The sequence below is a fragment of the Suricata suricatta genome, chromosome 5 (genome assembly GCF_006229205.1).
Source record: "Suricata suricatta isolate VVHF042 chromosome 5, meerkat_22Aug2017_6uvM2_HiC, whole genome shotgun sequence".
Classification (NCBI taxonomy): domain Eukaryota; kingdom Metazoa; phylum Chordata; class Mammalia; order Carnivora; family Herpestidae; genus Suricata; species Suricata suricatta.
The window spans coordinates 83,193,017-83,214,260 of record NC_043704.1 but is presented as its reverse complement, the minus strand read 5'-3'; the positions used below and the strand labels follow the sequence as shown (position 1 = coordinate 83,214,260).

Below are 21,244 nucleotides of genomic sequence, written 5' to 3'. Positions count from 1 at the left end.
CCGAAGGCTGCTGCCTCGAGTCCGGCGCTCGCGCCGGCGCGTGTGAAGTAGCCCAGAGGTTCGCAGGTGTCTGCCCGGAGTCCCCAGAGCTGGCGCTGGCGCGTGTGGAGCAGCGCCCAGGTTCTCGGCGGCCCTCACCGGAGGGTGTGCGCCGCGGGCAGGCCGTGGACCCTTCCTCGGGCGGCCCTGTCTCCCCCACCCCCAGGGTCTGAGGCGGCCCCTTGGCTGCTTTCCAACTTAAGGGTGGGCCACGTCCTCGGGGTCCGCAGCAGGCCGTGCCCGGAAGGGAGGCGGCGTGGGGCGGCCTGGCGGAGCGGGGGAGCCGCGGGGTTCTAGAACTAGTGTCAGCCCTCGGGGGAGAGGGTCCTCAGGGTGCTTCCCTTGCCCGCTCTGCTTTTGCCGGAAAACTAGTCGCGTCCCCCGCAGGGCCGAGCAAGCCGGCGGGCACCGCAGCGTTTTCCTGAGTTCTGTTTGTTGGCCTAAAATTCCAAGAAGAAAAAGAAGCAATGGCTAACAAATTCGCTTACTGTTAGGACTTTCCTCTTTCACACTCAAACGTCTTCATCGCCGCTTTCTTTTTTCTCCTGGATGCTTTCTTCCGTTTCCAGTACAGATTTGGAGGAACACGTTTCGTAACTATTGTCCAACTGGAAAAGCCCGGACAGCTGGAAGGGAGGGGACAGTGATGAATCCTCAGAGTTTGCAGTGCCGAGGATTGCCCGAGCCCAAACCAGGCGCAACTCGTGATAACAGCTGGCAGGTTGGGGCCCACCCTAGCTCTCCCACGAGGTCACTGGAGATCCCAGCAGGAGCCCCACATTTATGATCAGAAACCAGTGCAATGCGAAGGAGATGGGGATGAGGGACATGCTAGGCTTAGAGGGTCTGAGGCACTTTGCGATGCAGTGACCTCAGCTTCCTGGGTTAGGCCTGGTCCTTATGGGTATGAATCATGAAAAGGGGAGAGACCTGGAAGGGGAGGCAGGAGAAGCTGAGGAATAGGATTGAGGGAGAAAATGAAAGAGGTAAGAAGGAAATGCATTACACTCAGAGCACTGTTCTCCTTTTCCATATCTTCTGCACCTTCTGGATAGTCAGAGGTTTCCATGGAGATAAACTCCCTGCTGGAGCAGCCTAGGGGAAAGAAAGGGAAGCATTTGGCCTGCTGTGCTGGAGAGGGGCTGGGAGGATTAGCTCTGAGGCCACTAGCTAGATGTCCTAGGAGGCAGTGCCTGTCCCCAAGAACCCATTCTCCCCTTCTCTAAATCCTGCTCTGCCAGGACCTGGATGGCTTCACCTGGGTGGGAAGTGGAGGACTGTGATTGACTTCAGGTTCCCTTTTCCAGCTCAGATTTGTAACCATGACCCTGAGAAGACCTGTCTACATGGTGGTCATAGCCTTACTGCTTGTCCTCTAAGAAAATGCTCATTTTCCTCTTGTGCTTGACAACCTAACTGCCCTCCACCCTTCTTCCCTCTTTTCCCCTTTTTCTTTCCCCTGATTCCTATTCCTTGGTTGCTTCTGTCACTGCTCTCCCCATGGGAAATCAGAGGATCAGGGTCATCTGGGCCACTTCCTGCCTCTAGGAAGGATCCACCTGAGCCTGGAAAGAGACTCAATCCTCCCCACACTGACAATATCCAGATACCACCTCCCAGCCGGGGACAGTCAGCACACATGGTACCACAGGTGAGGGCGGAGGATACCCTCAGTTTAGCCTATACCATACTTTTCCCTACTCCTTAGAGATGCCAGTTCTACATCCAACAACATGTCCACACAATACATTTCTAAAAGGAAAATAGTTTATGGAACAATATTACCCTTACAGCTATGATATCCACATCTGAGCTATTCTATTACTCTATTCTACTTTATTGTGTTCTATTCTATCCCATTCTATTCTGAGACACAGAGGAGGAGAGGGGCTGTGGCAGTGGTGGGGCCACCTCCAGTCACCTCACAAGACCCTTCAAGGGAGAATTTCTTCGGACATAGATGCAACTGCTCTAGGTAAGCCCTCATGTGTATCCCTCATGGGTCCCAGGGCTCTTGGCAGCAGTGACTATACCCAATCACCCATTATTCCCTGCGGCTCCTGGAAGAATCTCAGAATTCTCAGGACTGACCGCCAAGCCTTAGAGAACATCCTTCAGTCAAAGCTGGAAGTGTGGGGGACAAAAGTGCAGTTCACAGGCTGAGTTTTGCTATATCTTTGTCATTTGCATATTTAATCCCTTCCTTCTGGATCCACTGGCCATGGGCTCTTAGGGGTTAGATACTAAGTCGTAGGTACTATAGTGGCAACAGCACTGTGGGGACCCCAGACCCTTGGGCTCAGGGTCTGGCAGGTCAGATGAGTGAATAAAGGAAAGGCTATCCGCCGCGTGGTAGGAGCAGGGGCTTTGGAGTCCATGAGACCTGAGTGCAGTTCTGACTTTACCACTCACTCACTACCTGTTGACCCTGGGTAAGCCACTTAACCGCTCTAAGCATCTTTTCTTCTCTGTAAAAATGGGGATAATAATATCTATCACAGTTCTGATATATGGATTAGCAAAAAGGTTTATAAAGTAAAATGTCTGGTACATTTTAGGAATTTAATAAGTAACACCTGTTACAATTTTTTTTATGTTTTTAATTTATTTTTGAGAGACAGAGACAGCGTGAGCAGGGGAGGGTCAAAGAGAGGGAGAGACAGAATCCGAAGCAGGCTCCAGGCTCTGAGCTAGCTGTCAGCACAGAGCCCAACGCGGGGCTCGAACCCATGAACCATGAGATCATGACCTGAGGCAAAGCCAGAAGCTGGATGCTTAATCGACTGAGCCACCCGGGCACCCCTGATTATTGTGAATAGTGATTACAGTAATACCAAAAAGAAGGTCTCAGAACAGCTCTCAATACTCCAAGTATGCTATTGTTACTCACGTTTGGGGGAGAGTTGTTTGCCATTGTCTTCACCTGCATAAATATCTGGGGGAAGAAACAAATTATAGAGGTGATAAATGGCTTTAAAAGGAAACACATTATGCGTATACACACACACACACACACACACACAGAGAGGAAAACCCAAACCAAACACACAGGCCCTTGAAAAATACTCAATATCAGCAAAATATTAAGTGAAACTGGGCAGAATGGCTCTGGTATCAGTCAAGGTCTAGTGGTGTGTTGGGGAGATACTTTTGAGTTTCTGGGGTTCTCCTAGTCCATGTACCAGAATAAGCATAAACAGTGTTGGTGGAGGGGATTCTGGGTGGCTCAGTCGGTTAAGTGTCCAACTTCGGCCCAGGTCATGATCTCATGGTCTGTGAGTTTGAGCCCTGCATTGGGCTATGTGCTAATAGCTCAGAGCCTGGAGCCTGCTTTGGATTCTGTCTCCATCTCTCTGCCTCTCCCCCACTCACACTGTCTCTCTCTCTCTCTCTCTCTCTCTCTCTCTCTCTCTCTCTCTCTCTCAAAAATAATAAATGTTTAAAAAAAAGTAAAAAAGTTTTAAAAAAAGTTGGTAGAGAAAGAGAAGAATGGGGAAGGTGGGTGGTGAAAATTCATGCTAGTAAGGACTGCTGTGTATTCTCTTTTCCTTCAGTAGATGATCTTTGTAGCATACATATGTCACATAAATCCTAACTGGTTGTGAGAACTTAGTTTTATTACTTAGTGTTTAGAATTTTGACTTTTCATTTTGGCTTTAAAATGGAATGAAATTTATTTATTGCGGGGGAGGGGCAGAGGCGGAGGAGAGAGAGAATCCTAAGCAGGCTCCAGGCCTGGTGGCTCAAACTCACCAACGTGAGATCATAACCTGTACTGAAGTTGAGTCAGACGCTTAACCGACTGAGCCACCCAGACACCCCTAAAAATTGAATGAAATTAACAAGTGAGCCTATTGGTGAGTTGAAATTATCCTCAATATACATGTTTTTGGTAAATCACAAATTTGGAAGATAAAAATCATGCCTTTCCCCTTTCTGTCCACTGGATGGCACAGTGGGACCACCGTAGATCCCACTAGTTTGGAGGCAGCTCTTACCACATTGATTTCAAATGGGCAAACTTTTTATTTTCTTTCAAACTAGATTTTTCCCTATTCCTTACAATTATGCAAAAACTTTGTAAGGACCACCTATATCACATGAACTAAAGTACATCATTTTCACCTGGGGGCACAAAGAAGTGAAGTAACTCATCCGAAGACATAGAGCTGGGTTTGAGCTGTGAGCCCTTAACCGTTGTGCGATGCTGCTCACTAAGCTTCTCTGCCTTCTGGGAGTTGAGGTAATGCATGGGGTCACTTTATGCCTAAACCCTCCCAGGTGCTCTCCGCAGCTCACAGCAGAAGAGATCTCCAGGTTGTTTCCACAGGTACTGGGCTGGATGAGGATCCTTTTGCTTGGTGGCCTAGAGTACAAATTATGTGAACATGGAAGTTGGTCTGTATCTGAGGTGCCCATTTCCTTTGCAGATCTGCCTTTGGCCAAGAGGAAGTGAATCACTCCTATGCATTCAATTAACTACTTCCAGACTGCACACATTCTCAAAGCACTTTTTGTTTTGTTTTGTTTTGTTTTGTTTTAAAAGTGTGTTTTCTGTTGTCAAAATCCTTGCCAGCTTCTAGGGCAGTCTGAGCTTGTTGTCTTGGACTTTCAGAGTTGGTAGGAGCTGGGGTCAAAGAAACTTCAGAACTAGGACTCGGCAATCCGCTGCCATCAGATGTTCTGGGTTAGGACAGGCCCACAGGTGGGTCTAGGTAGGCAGAGCTGATGTGTTTAGTTGGGTCTAGTCAAGGCTTGTCCATTTCACCAAAAATTTAATAGGAATTTTTCAAGAAGACTAAAATACAAAGACCCCTAATCTGTTTGTGTAGTATGGCTCTATTTTTTAAAAAATATGCATTTCTATAGACCAAAAGTTTGGGGTATAATAATTACAGTGGTGATGTCCAGTTATGTCTGATTTGCATTTTTCTACTTTTCTGCATTACATTTTAAATTTTGCGTAATGTACATATGTATTATTTTTATAATCAGAAAATGAAACTTAAAATACTTTTTAAAAATTTTTAACATTTTTATTCATTTTTGAGAGTCAGAGAGAGACAGAACACTGGCAGGGTAAGATCAGAGAGAGAGAGGGAGACACAGAATCTGAAGCAGGCTCTAGGCTCTGAGCTAGCAGTACAGAGCCTGATGTGGGGCTTGAACCCACATACCATGAGATCATGACCTGAGCCTAGGTTGGATGCTTAACTGACTGAGCCACCCAGGCATCCTTGATTTTATCTTTTCTTTAAAAAGTTTTTCACAAGCCATTATAAAATCTCCATGGAAAACAAGACATAAACATTTCATACTTCCCAGAGATTTTGCTACATTCCATGGAGAGATAGGTATTATTGTGCAAAGCAAATTCAGGGACTATATTCTATGAACTCTTACCAGCCAAGATTTTTCTCAAGCTTCACTTTTCCTGGTCTATAATAAGAAGAAAATAAGGTCATTTTGTATTTTCAAAATACAAAATATTATATTTTTAAGATTAAAAAATTTATTTTTTGAGAGAGAGAGGGAGACAGAATCCAAAGTAGGCTCTACACTGTCAGCACAGAACCCAATGTAGGGCTCAAACTCACAGAACTGTGAGATCATGACCTGAGCTGAAATCAAGACTGAGCCACCCAGGTGCTCCCACAAATACAAAAATATTACAACTCACATATATATCCTAATTGATAATCAAAATTAAAGGCACTGTCATTAATATTTGTTGGCCAAGACTGCACATCTAATTACTTATTATGTGACCATCTTCCTGTTAATTTGCTGTTTCATGCTCATTAGCATCCAAGGGTCTAGAAGTCTGACCAAGAAACATAACATTAATTAGCTTTGCCCCCAAGTTGGAGTGTGGGGTCTGTGTATATTTCTTCAAAGATTTTTGTACTTTGTATGTACTCAGTAAATGTACTTTGAACTAACATTCCTTCTGGACACCTTTTCTAAATAAACTGTAGGCCTAAACACATACTTCATCTCCCATAAAATTAATTACGTAATACTCCAAAACTGAAGTCTCAAATACTAAATCAAGACTTGGATTATGGGCAGCGGTAAAAGCATAAAGTAGAAGGTCTTCTGGAAAAAGTTATCTTCAACCTAATCAGGCAAGGAAAGAAAAGACAAAAAGACCCTCCCTCACTCACACTCTTTCTCTCTCAAAAATAAACATTAACAAAAAAATTTTTTAAAAAGCTGTTTCATGGGCCCATTCGGAGCCCTGTAAACCATAATCTATTATGTCATAAGTATATAAAATGCTTTCACACTTGTTTTTCTTTTTGATCCCATACCCTATTTTAGCCACCAGAAAACCAACACACAAAAGAAGGCAGGGCTGAAGCCTTGTGGGGAAGCACCTGGATCAAGTGTTCCTAACCTTTCCCTGGAAAGCTCTGGAAGGAGGTGAAATCCAATAAATCCTGGCCAGAGCAAGAAATAAAGTTGCCATGACCCAGTGTCGTTATTCCCAACCAGAGACATTCTGGCAATCTCTTATCCCTACAACCATTTCCTTCAAAGGGCAGTTTTTCCAAAGAGGAATTCATATTTGATGTGAAACATTTGCCTTTTATTTTAATTCTGGCCTAATTAGAGCTACACAAATGAATAGCATAAAACTGATTTTATATCTTTCTTCTCACTCATAATTAAGGAAGGGGCTGAGACTCAGGCAATGTCTTCCTCAGCTTTTAAGCAGCTGGGACCCCCATTATTGCCCCACTCTTCCTACCTTTAATCCCATGTGTGCTGGGGACTGGGTCTTCCTAACTGCTGGTGGCTCTTTGCATATTTTCAATCCATGTTATAAGTTCCACTCCACTGCCTTTGCTTTAGAGAAATATACATGAACGTTGAACCATCGGAAAGAATGGCACATGCATTCCTCCCTATCCCTGTTGGAGTGATGCTGGCTCACTCCGGTTCTCCTAAAGTCTCAAGGACCTGCTTCATCCTCCTCGTTCACCACAGTCTAGGACCTGCCTTGGCTCTGGGCATGACAGTCAAAAGGGAATGTTCAGTGGATACCATTTGCTGGATTATATAATTAACATCTAACTGGCTGCAAGTCTTTTTTTTTTAATATTTTATTTTTAAGTAATCTCTACACCCAATATGGAACTCAGAGTTATGATATCTAGGTCAAGAGTCACATGCTCTATCAACTCAGCCAGCCAGGTGCCCCCGTCTACAAGTCTTCAAGTGGAAGAGATGAAGAAGAGGAATCCTCTTCCATCCTCTTAAAAGCTGTTTCATGGGGCACCTGGGTGGCTCAGTCGGTTAAGCCTCCCACTTCGGCTCAGGTCAGATCTCACGTTTGTGGGTTCCAGCCCCGCTTCGGGCTCTGTGCTGACAGCTAGCTCAGAGCCTGGAGCCTGCTTCCGGTTCTGTGTCTCCTCTCTCTGCCCCTCCCCCTCTCATGCTCTGTCTCTGTATCAAAAATAAATAAAACATTAAAAAAAAAAAGCTGTTTCATGGGGGCACCTGGGTGGCTCAGTCAGTTAAGCATGGGACTTCAGCTCAGGTCATGATCTCATGGTTTCTGAGTTCAGGCCCTGCATTGGGCTCTGTGCAGACAGCTCAGAGCCTGGAGCCTGCTTCACCTTCTGTGTCTCCTTCACTCTCTGACCCTCTCCCACTCACACTCTGTGTCTTTCTCTCTCAAAAATAAACATTAAAAAAAATTTTTTTTAAAGCTGTTTCATGGCTCACTATATAGCTCCCTCCTCTCTTCCCTGTCCTAAAACACCAATATTATAGTAATTCTTTTGGGTTAGTTTAGCTTGACACTTGCTAGGCTCTGGAGGTGTGAGATGAAAGAGATGTGTCCTGAGCTAAACCTCATCACCCCTCACTCTGCTTGCAGAGTAGTTTGCCAGCCTGATATGATTATTCAATGAGTTATTTTATTTGTTTATTCATTAACCATTTACTGAGCATCTATGAGTGCCAAGCCTTTATAGAATATGAGGCCCAAGGGAAGTTAAAACTAGTAAGACAACCTTTATGCTCCAGAGGAATTCATGGTCTAATAGAGAGGAAAACTTAAACACATCATAAAATTATAATAGAGCCTATTAGATGCAGAGGGCTCTGTCTAGCACAGCCCTCACCCTCTCCCACCTCTATCATCTTTTTGACTGAGGGCCTGGGTGACTTCATTAAGATCAAGCCAAAGGAGCCTAGGAAAACTAAGCAGGCGCTGTACCTGAACTGGAGCACAGTCTGGATTACAGGTTCATTCAACATCACTTATTAAGTACTTGCTGAGTGCCTTGCACACAGTGAGGAAGTACAGACGGAGAAAGTTTCTGAGTGGGCAGGCACAGACAGGGATAAGGAGCACCCCGCCCAAATCCCATCTGAGTCTGTAATGCCCCTCCTCCTGGCTGTCTCCAGAGGCCCTGTCTCCACATCCCTCAGTGGCTGCCAGTGTCCTTCTTGTCACTGGGGTCCCTGGATGCATCGCCCAGAGTGTACAAAGTTGTTCTGCCCAGCAGTCCCAGGGGTTTAAGGTGTTACAGGAAAGAACTGGGGTGATAATGTCACATGTCTCCGAGCTTTGTAAAGTGCTGGGCAAACATAAGGTCCTGATATTCCTGACGCCGGAAACTCCCTCCCCCATTGCCTGATGTCCCTGAGTCTGGGTTCAGTCCCAGTAGTCTCATGTCCTCTCCGAGACCAGCCCACGGCCTGGCTCCCGCTCACACACACACACACACACACACACACTGTGCACCCAGGCCCCTCGGAGTTCCTAGAGCCCTCGCTGTTGGCATCATTCTCGGTGGCATTTCATTAGATCCTGCTTGTTGAGCCACACTCAGGAGATCTGGTTCTGCTGCCGAAAAGTTGGGTGAAATTAACTCTGTTTGTAAGACTGTAAACAAGGGGGCCAGATGATTCCTCGGGCCTGTTTGTAAGTTCAGTTGGGCTTTTCTTTTCATCTACATGCTAGAGTTTGGTTCTGGTTTCTCTCTCTCTCTCTCTCTCTCTCTCTCTCTCTCTCTCTCTCTCTCTTTCTTTGTCCTTTTTGTTCTCAGGACTTACTTATTTTCTCACGAGAAGTTTGTACCTCTTAATCCCCTTCACCTGTTTTCCACACCCGCTACCCTTATTGCTCGGCAACCACTAGTTTGTTCTCTAGAAGTTGTTTCTATTTTTGTTTTTGTTTGTTTTTCTTAGATCCCACATGGAAGTGAAATAATATAATATTTGTCTTTGACTTATTTCATTCAGCATAATACCTTCTAAGTCCATCCATGTTGTTGCGAATGGCCAGATTTCATTCTTTTTTGTGGCTGAGTAATATTCCATTGTGTATATATACACCACATCTTCTTTATTCACTCATCTATCTATAAACACTTAGGCTGCTTCCATTTTTTGGCTGTTGTAAATAACGTTGCATTAAACTTAGTGCAAATATCTTTTTGAATTAGTGTTTTTATTTTCTTTGGGTAAATACCCATAAGTGCAATCACTGGATATTATGGCACTTTTATTATTAGTTTTTAAAGGAATCTTCATACTGTTTTCCATAGTGGCTGCACCACTTAACATCCCTACTAACAGTGCTTGAGGGCCCCCTTTTCTTCATATCCTCAGCAACATTTGTTATTTCTTGTCTTTTTGATAGTAGCCATTCTGACAGGTGTGAGGTGACATCTCATTGTGGTTTTGATTTGTATTTCCCTAATGTGAGTGATGGTGAGCATCTTTTCATGTGTCTGTTGGCCATCTACATGTTTTCTTTTGAAAAGTGTCTATTCAGGTCCTCTGTTCGTTTTCTAATCAGACTATTTGTGTTTTTTAGCATTGGATTATATGAGTTCTTTATATATTTTGGATATTAATGCTTTATTGTACATATCATTTGCAAATGTTTTCTCCCATTCAGCAGGTTGCCTTTTTGGTTTGCTGATGGCTTCCTTTGAGCTTCTCAGTTTGATGTAGTCCCAATAGTTTTTATTTTTGCTCTTGCTTCCTTTGCCTGGGGAGATTTACCCAGAAAAATATTGCTAAGTTTGATTTCCAAGAGGTTACTGCCTATTTTAGGAGTTTTGTGGCTTTGGGTCTTACACTTAGGTCTTTAAATCACTTGGAATTTAGTTTTGTGTGTGGAATAAGAAAGTGGCCCAGTTTCATTCTATTGCATATAGCTGTCCAGTTTTCCCAACACCATTTATGGGAGAGATGTCTTCCCCATTATATGTCCTTGCCTCCTTTGTTATAGATTAACCATATAAGCATAGGTTTGGGGCACCTGGGTGGTTCAGTTTGTTGAATGTCTGACTTTGGCTCAGGTCATGATGTCACAGTTTGTGAATTCAAGCCCTGCATTGGGCTTGCTGCTGTCAGTGCAGAGTCTACTCCAGATCCTTTCCCCGCTCCCCTCAAAAATAAACAAACCCTTTAAAAAGCCACACAGGTTTACTTCTGGGCTGTCAATTGTGTTCCATTGATCTGTGTCTATTCTTGTGCCAGTACCATACTGTTTTGATTGCTACAAATTTACAGTATATCTTGAAATCTGAGATTGTACTGCCTCCAGGTTGGTTCTTCTTAATATTGTTCTGGCCATTCAGGGGTCTTTTGTGGTTCCATTCAAATTGGAAAATTTTGTTCTAGGGGCACCCAGGTGGCTCAACTGGTTGAACCTTCAACTCTTGGTTTTGGCTTAAGTTGTGATATCATGGTTTGTGGGTTCAAGCTCCATATTGGGCTCTGTGCTGACAACGTGGAGCTTGCTTGGGATTCTCCCTCTCTCTTTCTATGTGCTCCTCCCCTACTCTCTCTCTCTCTCTCTCAATAAATAAATAAATAACTTTTAAAAATTTTTTATAAAAAGTAAAAAAGTATTTTGTTCTAGTTTTGTGAAAAATATTATTGGTATTTTGATAGGGATTGCATTGCATCTGTAGATTGTTTTGGGTAGTATGGGCATGTTAACAATATTTGTTCTGTCAAGCATAGTATACTTCTGTATTTACTTGTGTTATCCCTGATTTCTTTCATCAATGCTTATAGTTTTCAAAGTACAGGTCTTTCATCTCTGGTTAAATTTATTCTTAAATATTCAATACTTTTGTTTTATTTAATTATAAATGGGATTTAAAAATTTTAATATCTCTGTCTGTATATCATTAGTAGATATAGAAACGCAACAGATTTCTGTGTATTGATTTTGTACCCTGCAACTTCATCGAATTCATTTATTATTTCTAATAGGTTCTTTGGTGGAGTCTTTAGGGTTTTCTATGTATAGTATCATGTCATCTGCAAATATTGAAAATTTTACTTCTTGCTTATCAATTTGGACACTTTTTATTTCTTTTTCTTGTCTGACTGCTATGGCTAGGATCGCCAGTATTATGTTAAATAAAAATGGTGAGAGTGAACATCCTTGTCTTGTTCCTGATCTTAGAGGAAAAGCCCTCAGGTTTTTTTTTCTTACCAATAAATATGGTGTTAACTGTGGGCTTTTCATATAGGGCCTTTATTATGTTTCCCCTAAACCGAGTTTGTTGAGAGATTTTATCATAAGTGATGTTGAATATTACTAAATGCTTTTTCTGCATCTATTGAGATGATTGTGTATGATTTTTATCCTTCATTGTATTAATATGGTGTATCACATTGATTGCATATATTAAACTATCCTTGTATCACTGGGATAAATCCCACTTGATTGTGGTGAATGACCTTTTTAAATGTATTTTTGAATTCATCTTGCTAATATTTTGTTGAGGATTTTTGCATCTATGTCCATCAGAGATTTTGGTCTATAATTTTCTTTCTTTTTTTTATAGTATCTTTGGTTTTGGTATTAGAGTAATACTGGTCTCAGAGCATGAGTGTGGAAGCATTCCTTCCTCTTCTATTTTTCAGAATAGTTTGAAATGAATAGATATTAACTCTTTTTAAATGTTTGGTAGAATTCGCTTGTGAAGCCATCTGGTCCTAGACTTCTGTTTGTTGGGAGGTTTTTGGTTTTTGTTTTTTGTTTTTACTGATTCAATTTTGTTACTAGTAATTGTTCTGTTAAGACTTTTTTTTCTTCCTGATTCAATCTTGGAAGATTGCACATTTCTAGGAATCTATCTTATTTCTTCTAGGTTGTCCAATTTGTTGGCATATAAATTTTCATAGTAATCTCTTATAATTCTTTGTATTTTTCTGGTGTCAATTGTAACTTCTCTTTCATTTCTGATTTTATTGGAGTCCTCTCTCTTATTCTCTTGTTGAGCCTAGTTAAAGGTTTATCAGTTTTGTTTAACTTTTCAAGGAGCCAGCTCTTGGTTTCATTGATCTTTTCTACATTTTTTAGTTTGTATTTCATTTATTTCCATTCTGATCTTTATTACTTTCTGCCTTCTATTAACTTTAGGTTTTGTTTTATTTATTTATTTTTTTAAGTTACTTTATGTGTAAGCTTAAATTGTTTATTTGGGATTTTTCTTCTTTCTTGAGGTAAGTCTGTACCATTATAAACTTCCCTCTTAGAAGAGCTTTAGCTGTGTTGCAAAGATTTTGAACTGTAGTGTTTCCATTCTCATTTGTCTGCAGGTGCATTTTTTTAAATTTTCACTTTGATTTCTTCATTGACCCATTCATTGTTTAGTAACATGCTATTTAGCTTCCATGTTTTTGTGTTTCTTCCTGTAACTGATTTTCACAATGTTGTGGTTGGAAAAGATGCTTGATATAATTTCAGTCTTCTTAAATCTATTGAAACTTGGATTTTGACCTATCATGTGATATGTCCTAGAGAATGTTTGTGGGGTTCTGCTTCTTATCTGTATTTTACATTATTGTCACAACTTAGGGAGCACAGGGTTAGGATTGAGAAGGGCTTCAGAGACCATATCGAAGAAGGTAGCAAATGCAGAAACATGGTTTAGGGAAGAAACAGATTGAAGCTGCTTCAGAGGGGAGGGAGTCATGGTTGCAGAGAAGGATAAAAGAAAGGGAGGGGGGGGGAGAACACAGGGGAATGCACAAGGAGAATATTTCCCTATAGCCATTGGCTTAGAAAATGAGAGGGGTTGAATTTTCATGGGTTCTTGAAACCAGCAGGGCTTAAAGTCTGCAGTTTTAAAGGTCAGCAGGGTTGGCTGGAATAGAGCTGGAGGGCACTAAGCTGCTCCTGGGGAAAAGGCAGGCAAACAACCCAGGAGTATAAGGCTTGGAAACAGTATCTGGAGAGTGCCTGGTGCACACAGTAGAGGAGATTATTGGCTCTTCTCAGAGCTTGTCTTTGAGAATCAGCGTTCATAGACATGCCTCTTTGGGAACAAAGGAACTGGCTAGGGCTATTTCCTTCTCCAGGCCCTCTGCATAAACACAGAGCCACCTGTGGGAAGCAGTATATTGTTGACACTGGCTACCTAACTTGCTACACTAAGCCCCACCCCCTGCGCTCTGGTGGAACTACCCTTCTCAGTCTTCCCTCCTCAGTCCCAGTGTGGCAAGCCCCACCCCCAGAAGACCAGCAAAAACCCCTGCCCACACCATGTCTCCCAATCAGAAAGTTTTGCAGGGCCCTAGTTCCAGTGGAGGAAGTGACAGGTCTTATTTCACAAGAAGACCTGAGCACACCTAATTAAAGCTTGCCACATTCAGGCCAGGTATCAAACACTGCTCACAGTAAGCAAGGATAGCCTCTGCAAATGACTGGCCTGAGGGACAGGGCAGCCAGAACATAGCAGATTGCATGCAGCACACACTGGAGGCACTCTCTGAAACACCAGGCCCAGGATACTACATGACCTTTTCTTCATAAGGCCATTACTTCCAGTAGCAGGAGACATAACTAGCTTTTCTAGCATACAGAAGAAGGCAGAAACTTAGACAAAATGCCAAGATGGAGGAATTCATCACAAATGAAAGAACAATATTAGGCCACGGCCAGAGATCTAAGTGAAACAGATATATGTAACATGCCTGATAGAAAATTTAAAGCAGTGATCATAAGGATACTCACTGGGCTTGAGAAAAGAATAGAGGACATCAGTGAGACCCTTACCTCAGAGATAAAAGAACTAAAAAGAATCAGAGATGAACAGTGCAGTAAATGAGATTAGAACCATGGTTGATGCAATTTGAATAGCAGGCTGGAAGAATCAGAGGAATGAATTAAAGACCTAAAAGACAAACTAATGGAAAGCAATAAAGCTGAATAAAAGAGACAAAGGAGAATTATGCAAAATGAGAATAGACTTGGGGAATTTAGTGTACCCATCAAATGTAATAACATTAGTATAATAGGAGTCCCAGAAGAAGAGAGAGAAAGGGGGGCAGAACATTTATTTGAAGAAATAATAGCTGAAAATGTCCCTAGTCTGAGGAAGGAAACAGACATCCAGATCCAGGAGGCACAGAGAATTCCCACTAAAATTAACAAAAACAACCGAGAACCATAAAATGTCTAGGAATAAACCTAACCAAAGAGCTGAAAAATCCATACACTGAAAACTATAGAAAGCTTATGAAAGGAAGTGAAGAAGACACACACACACAAAAGGAAAAATAATCCATGCTCATGGAATGGAAGAACAAATATTGTTAAAATGTCAATACTACCCAAAACAATCTACATATCCAATGCAATCCCTATCAAAATAACACCAGTATTCTTCACAGAGCTAGAACAAACAATCTTAAAATTTATATGGAACCAAAAAAGACCCCAAATAGCCAAAGTAATCCTAAAAAAGAAAACCAAAGCGGGAGGCATCACAATTCTGGACTTCAAGATGTATTACAAAGCTGTAATCATCAAGACAGTATGGTACTGGCACAAAAACAGACACATAGATCAATGGAACAGACTAAAGAAGCCAGAAATGGACCTGTAAATGTACAGTCAATCTTTGACAAAGTAGGAAAGAATATCTGATGGAAAAAAAGGCAGTCTTTTCAGCAAATGGCATTAGGAAAACTGGGCAGCAACATGTAGAAGATTGAGCCTGGACCACTTTCTTATACACAAAATAAACTCAAAATGGATGAAAGACCTAAACATAAGACAGGAAGCCATCAAAATCCTAGAGGACAAAGCAGCCAAAAATCTCTTTGACCTTGGCTGCAGCAACTTCTTACTCAACATGTCTCTGGAGGCAAAGGAAACAAAAGCAAAAATGAACTATTGGGACCTCATCAAGATAAAAAGCCAAGAATATTCTATCCAGCAAGGCTATAATTCAGAATAGATGGAGAGATAAAGAGTTCCCCAGACAAACAAAAACTAACAGAGCTCATGACCATACTAAACCAGCCCTGCAAGAAATATTAAAGGGGATTCTTTGAGTGGAAAAGAGATACTAACAGTGACAATATAAAGTCAAGAAACACAAAAGCAGTAAAAATGAATATTTCTGTAAAAGTCAGTTAAGGAATTCACACACAAAAAGTATATAAAATATAATAACATATACCTAAAATATAAGGAGGAAAATGGGTTCAAATTTGAATGGCCATCAACTTAATATAGCCTTAAAATATCAACTTAAAATAGACTGCTATTTGCAGAAGAGGTTATATACAAACCTAATGGTAACCATATATCAAAACCGCTAATAAATATGCAAGGAATAAGAGAAACAAATCCAAATATACCACTAAAGAAAATCAGTAAAACATGAAAGAGAGAAAGACCAGAAAGGATCAGAGAAAATCTTCAGAAACAATCACAAAACAACAAATAAAATGGCAATAAATACATATCTATCAATAATTACTATGCATATAAAATGACTAAATTCCCTATCAAAGACATAGGGTGTCTGAATGGATAAAGAAAAAAAACAAGACCTATCTATATACTGCCTATAAGAGACTCATTTTAGACCTAAAGACACCTGCAGATTAAAAGTGAGGGGATGATGGGCACCTGGGTGGCTCAGTCAGTTAAGCGTCCAACTTCAGCTCAGGTCATGATATCATGGTTGTGGGTTCAACCCCCGCATTAGGCTCTGCGCTGACAGCTCAGAGCCTGGAGCCTGTTTCAGATTCTGTGTCTCCCTCTCTCTATGCCCCTCTCCCACTCGTTCTCTGTCTCTGTCTCTCAAAATAAAATAAAGATATATATTTTTTAAAAAGTGAGGGGACCTGTCGGGAGCTGCCAGAAGGGCTGCCAGAAGAAAAGACATGTGCCTTGACTTGCAAGATCAGTCACCCGCACAGCTGAGCTGCGTTATCACTCCCAGCACAGCAAGAGCTGTATTATCACCTTCAGCTGAGGCCTTCTCCTTTACCTCCCAAGCCTTTCTTGTTAGCCTCTTGGGCAGCGTGCTGACGCTGCAGTCCTCGCCCTTGTCTCTTAGCAACTAACTCACGTCAACTGCCCGCCTTCTACCCTTTATAAGACAGGCGTGGTCTCTCAATAGAGAGGGTGGCTTCATCGGAAACGCTGCCTGGCCTCCACTCTCTGTGCTCCCTGTCCTGCCCTATTCTCACTCCCTCTCTCAGGACCCGCATCGATTGGCCAGCCGGCCAAAACAGGGATGGAAAAATATTTATAACACAAATGGATGTCAGAAGAAAGCCAGAATAACCATACTTATATTGGACAAAGTAGACTTTAAAACAAAGGCTGCAACAAGAGAAGGGCACTATATAATAATAAAGGGGACAATCCAACAAGAAGATAAAACCATTGTAAATATTTATATATCCAACATGAAAGCATCCAAATATATAAAATAATAACAAACATAAAGGAAATAAATCATAATAATACAACAATGGTAGGGGACTTTAACCCCACACATACATCAATGGACAGATCACCTAAACAGAAAATCAACAAGAAAATAATGGCTTTGAATGACACGCTGGACCAGGTGGACTTAACAGATATATTCATAACATTCCATCCTAAAACAGCAGAATATACATTCTTTCCAAGTGCACAAGGAACATTCTCCAGAATAGATCACGTATTACATCACAAACAGGACTCAACAAAGAACAAGAAGATTGAAGTCATACCATGCACCTTTTCTAACCACAACACTGTGAAACTAGAAGTCAACTACAAGGAAAAGTCTGGAAAAAACACAATGGAGGTTAAACAATATGACCACTAAACAATTAATGGGTCAACTATGAAATCAAAGAAGAAATTAATACATGGAGACAAATGAAAATGAAAACACACCCTTTGGGATGTAGCAAAAGTGGTCATAGGAGGGAAAAAGACAACAATACATGCCTACCTCAAGAAGCAAGAAAATTTTCAAATAAACAAACAGCTAATCTTATACCTAAAGGAACTAGAAAAAGAAAGACAAATGAAGCCTAAAGCCAGCAGAAAAAAGGAAATAAAAAAATTAGAACAGAAATAAATGATATAGAAACAAAACAAAACAAACAAAAACAATAGAACAGATCAATGAAACCAGAAGCTGGTTCTTTGAAAAAATGGATAAAATTGATAAACCTATAGCCAGACATATCAAAAAGAAAAAAGAAAGGATCCAAATAAATAAAATCACAAATGAAAGAGGAAAAATTACTAATTATGACCAATACCACAGAATACCAACAATTATAAGAGAATATTATGAAAACCTATATGCCAACAAATTGGACAACCTAAAAGAAATAGATAAATTTCCAGAAACATATAAATTACCAAAACTGAAGCAGGAAGAAATAGAAAACTTGACTAATAACCAGCAAAGAAACTGAATCAGAAATACAAAAACTCCCAACAAAGAAAACTCCAGGATAAGATACTTCACATGTGAATTCTACCAAACATTTAAAGAAAACTTAATACCTATTCTTCTCAAACTATTCCCAAAAACAAAAGAGGAAGAAAAGCTTCCAAATTAATTTTATAAGTACAACATTACCCTGCTACCCAAACCAGATAAAGACACTACACACAAAAACAGAACTACAAACCAATATCTCTGATAAACATAGATCCAAAAATTCCTCAACAAAATACAACAAACCAGATCCAATAATACATTAAAAGAATCATTCACCAAAATCAAGTGGGATTTATTCCTAGGTTGCAAGGGTGGTTCAATATTGACAAATCAATCAATGTGATACATCACATTAATAAAAGAAAGGAAAAGACTCATATGATTCAATAGATGCTGAAAAAGCATCTGATAAAGTACAACATTCATTCATAATGAAAACTTTCAACAAGGGAGGCAAACCATAAGAGACTGTTAAGTACAAAGAAGAAACTGAGGGTTGATGAGGGTAGGAGGGTGGGTAAAATGGGTGACATACATTAAGGAGGGTATTCTTCAGGATGAACACTGGGTGCCATATGTAAGTCTTGGCCTGAAGCCAAGACTATACTGTATGTTAACTGACTTGAGAATACATACATACATACATAAATTTAATAAAATAAAAAATAAAAACAGTTGCCTCTTCCAAGAGCACAAATGTTTTTTTAAAAAATCAGCAAAGTAGGTTTACAGGGAACATACTTTAATAAAGGCCATCTTTAAAAAACCCACAGCTTATGTCACCCTAAATGGGGAAAAGCACAGCTTTTCCTCTATGACCAGGAACAAGATAGGGATGTCCATTCTTACCACTTTTATTCAACATAGTACTGGAAGTTCCAGCCACGCAAATCAGGCAACAAAAAGAAATAAAAGATCCAAATAGGCAGGGAAGATGTAAAACTTTCACTATTTGAAAATGACGTGATACTATATCTAGAAAACCCTGAAGACTCCACCAAAAATATGCTAAAACTGAGAAATTCAGTAAAGTCGCAGGATATAAAATCAACATACAGAAATCTGTTGCATTTCTGTATACCAGTAATGAAGCAGCAGAAAGAGAAATTAAGGAATCAATAACATTTACAATTGCACCCAAAACAATAAAATACCTAGTAATGTTTAAACCTAACCAAAGAGTGAAAGACCTGTCCTCTAAAAACTAAAAAACACTGATGAAAGAAATTGAAGATGACACAAAGAAATGAAAGACATTCCATGCTCATGGATTAGAAGAACAAATATTGTTAAAATGTCCATACTACCTGAAGCAATCTACAGATTTAATGTAATCCCTAACAAAATACCACCAGTATTTTTCACAGAACTAGAACAAACAATCCTAAAATTTGTATGGAACCACAAAAAACCCTAAATAGCCAAAGCAATCTTGAAAAAAAAAAAGGCAAAGCTGGAGACATCACAATTCCAGACTTCAAGTTATATTACAAAGCTGTAGTCATCAACACAGTATGGTACTGGAATAAAAATAGGCACATAGATCAACAGAACAGAACAGAAATCCAGAAATGAACCCACAACTGCATGGCCACTTAGTCTTTGACAAAGCAGGAAAGAATATCCAATGGGAAAAAGACTGTCTCTTCAACAAATAGTATTGGGAAAATTGGACAGCAACATGCAAAAGAATGAAACTGGACCACTTTCTTACAACAACCAAAAATAAACTCAAAATGGATTAAGGACTTAAATGTGAAACCTGAAACCATTTAAAGTCCTAGAAAAGAGCAAATGCGGTAACTTCTTTGACTTTAGTCATAGCAACTTTTTTCTAGCAATGTCTCTGAGGCAAGAGAAAGAAAAGTAAGAATAAATCATTGGAACTAAATCAAAATAAAAAGAACAATGAAGGAAATAATCAATAAAACTAAAAGGCAACCTATGGAATTGGAGAATATATTTGCAAATGACATATCTGATAAAGGATTAGTGTCCAAAATATATAAAGGACTTATAAAACTGAACACCCAAAGAAGAATAATCCATTTTAAAGATGGGCAGAATACGTGAATAGACATTTTTCCAAGGAAGACATATAGAAGGTCAACAGACACATGAAAAGGTGCTCAACTTCCCACATCATCAGGAAAATGCAAATCAAAGCTACAGTTGAGATATCATCTCACAGTTGTCAGAATGGCTAAAATCAACAACACAAGAAACGGGTGTTGGCGAGGATGTGGAGAAAGGGAATGCTCTTGCATTGCTGGTGGGAATGCAAACTGGTGCAGTCACTGTGGAAAACAGAATGTAGTTTCCTCAAAAAGTAAAATACAGAGGGACACCTAGGTGGCTCCGTTGGTTAAGCCTGACTCTTGATTTCAACTCAGGTCATGATCTCACAGTTCATGGGACCAAGCCCCATATCAGGCTGCACACCAACAGCACAGAGCCTGCTTGAGATTCTCTCTCTTTGCCCCTTCCTCACTCTCTCTCAAATAAATAAACTTAAAAAAAAATAGAACTATCCTGTGATCCAGTGATCACACTACTAGGTATTTACCCAAAGAAAACAAATATACAAATTCAAAGTGATGTATGCACCCCAATGTTTATAGTAGCATTATCTACAATAGCCTAATTATAGGTTGATGAATGGATAAAAAGGAGATGGTATATCAATGGAATATTACTCAGCCATAAAAAGAATGAAATTTTTCCATTTGCAAGAACATGGATAGACCTAGAGAGTATAATGCCAAGGGAATAAGTCAGAGAAAGACAAATACTGTATTATTCCACTCATATGTAGAATTTAAGAAATGAAAAAATAAGCAAAGGGGAAAAAAAAAGAGGGGGGGAAACCAAGAAACAGAGTATTAACTACAGAGAACACACTGATAGTTATCAGAAGGGAGGTGGGTTGGGGGATGGGTGAAATAGGTGATGGGGCATAAGGAGTGCCTTTGTGATGAGCACCACATAGTATACCTAAGTGTTGAATCGCTATATTTTATACCCAAAACTAATATTATACTGTATGTTTTTTTCATAATATTTTATTGTCAAATTGTTTTCCATACAACACCCAGGGCTCTTCCCCTTAAGTGCCCTCCACCATCACCACCACCTCTTCCCCTCTCCCCCTTCCCCTTCAACCCTCAGTTCATTCTCAGCATTCAATAGTCTCTCAAGTTTTGCATCCCTCTCTCTCCCCAACTCTCTCTCCCTCCTCTGCTCCCCCTGGTTCTCCATTAGGTCTCTCTTGTTTTCCTGCTAGACCTATGAGTGCAAACATATGGTTTCTGTCCTTCTCTGCCTGGCTTACGTCACTCAGCATGACACCCTCAAGGTCCATCCACTTTCCTACGAAGGGCCATATGTCATTCCCTCTCATTGCCATGTAGTACTCCATCGTGAATATATACCACATCTTCTTGATCCATACGTCAGGT

At 40.5% G+C, this 21,244-nt stretch overlaps 1 protein-coding gene across 3 annotated transcripts in view; it reads right to left on the bottom strand.

Annotated features, from left to right (window-relative positions):
* Window positions 1-6: 6 nt before the first annotated feature.
* MCF2L2 (MCF.2 cell line derived transforming sequence-like 2) overlaps window positions 7-21,244 on the bottom strand; it is a 227,575-nt gene continuing 206,337 nt past the window's right edge. The window contains exons 26-28 of one of the 3 annotated variants that reach the window (XM_029939799.1): window positions 2,930-2,974; window positions 1,046-1,134; window positions 7-665 (exon numbers count right to left, since the gene is read on the bottom strand). In XM_029939799.1, coding sequence (XP_029795659.1) covers window positions 552-665; window positions 1,046-1,134; window positions 2,930-2,974 — 248 coding nt within the window. In that variant the 3' untranslated portion in view covers window positions 7-551. Of the gene's footprint in view, window positions 666-1,045; window positions 1,135-2,929; window positions 2,975-5,442; window positions 5,479-21,244 lie in introns of those variants that run through there. The other 2 variants (XM_029939801.1, XM_029939800.1) reach the window with 2 other exon arrangements.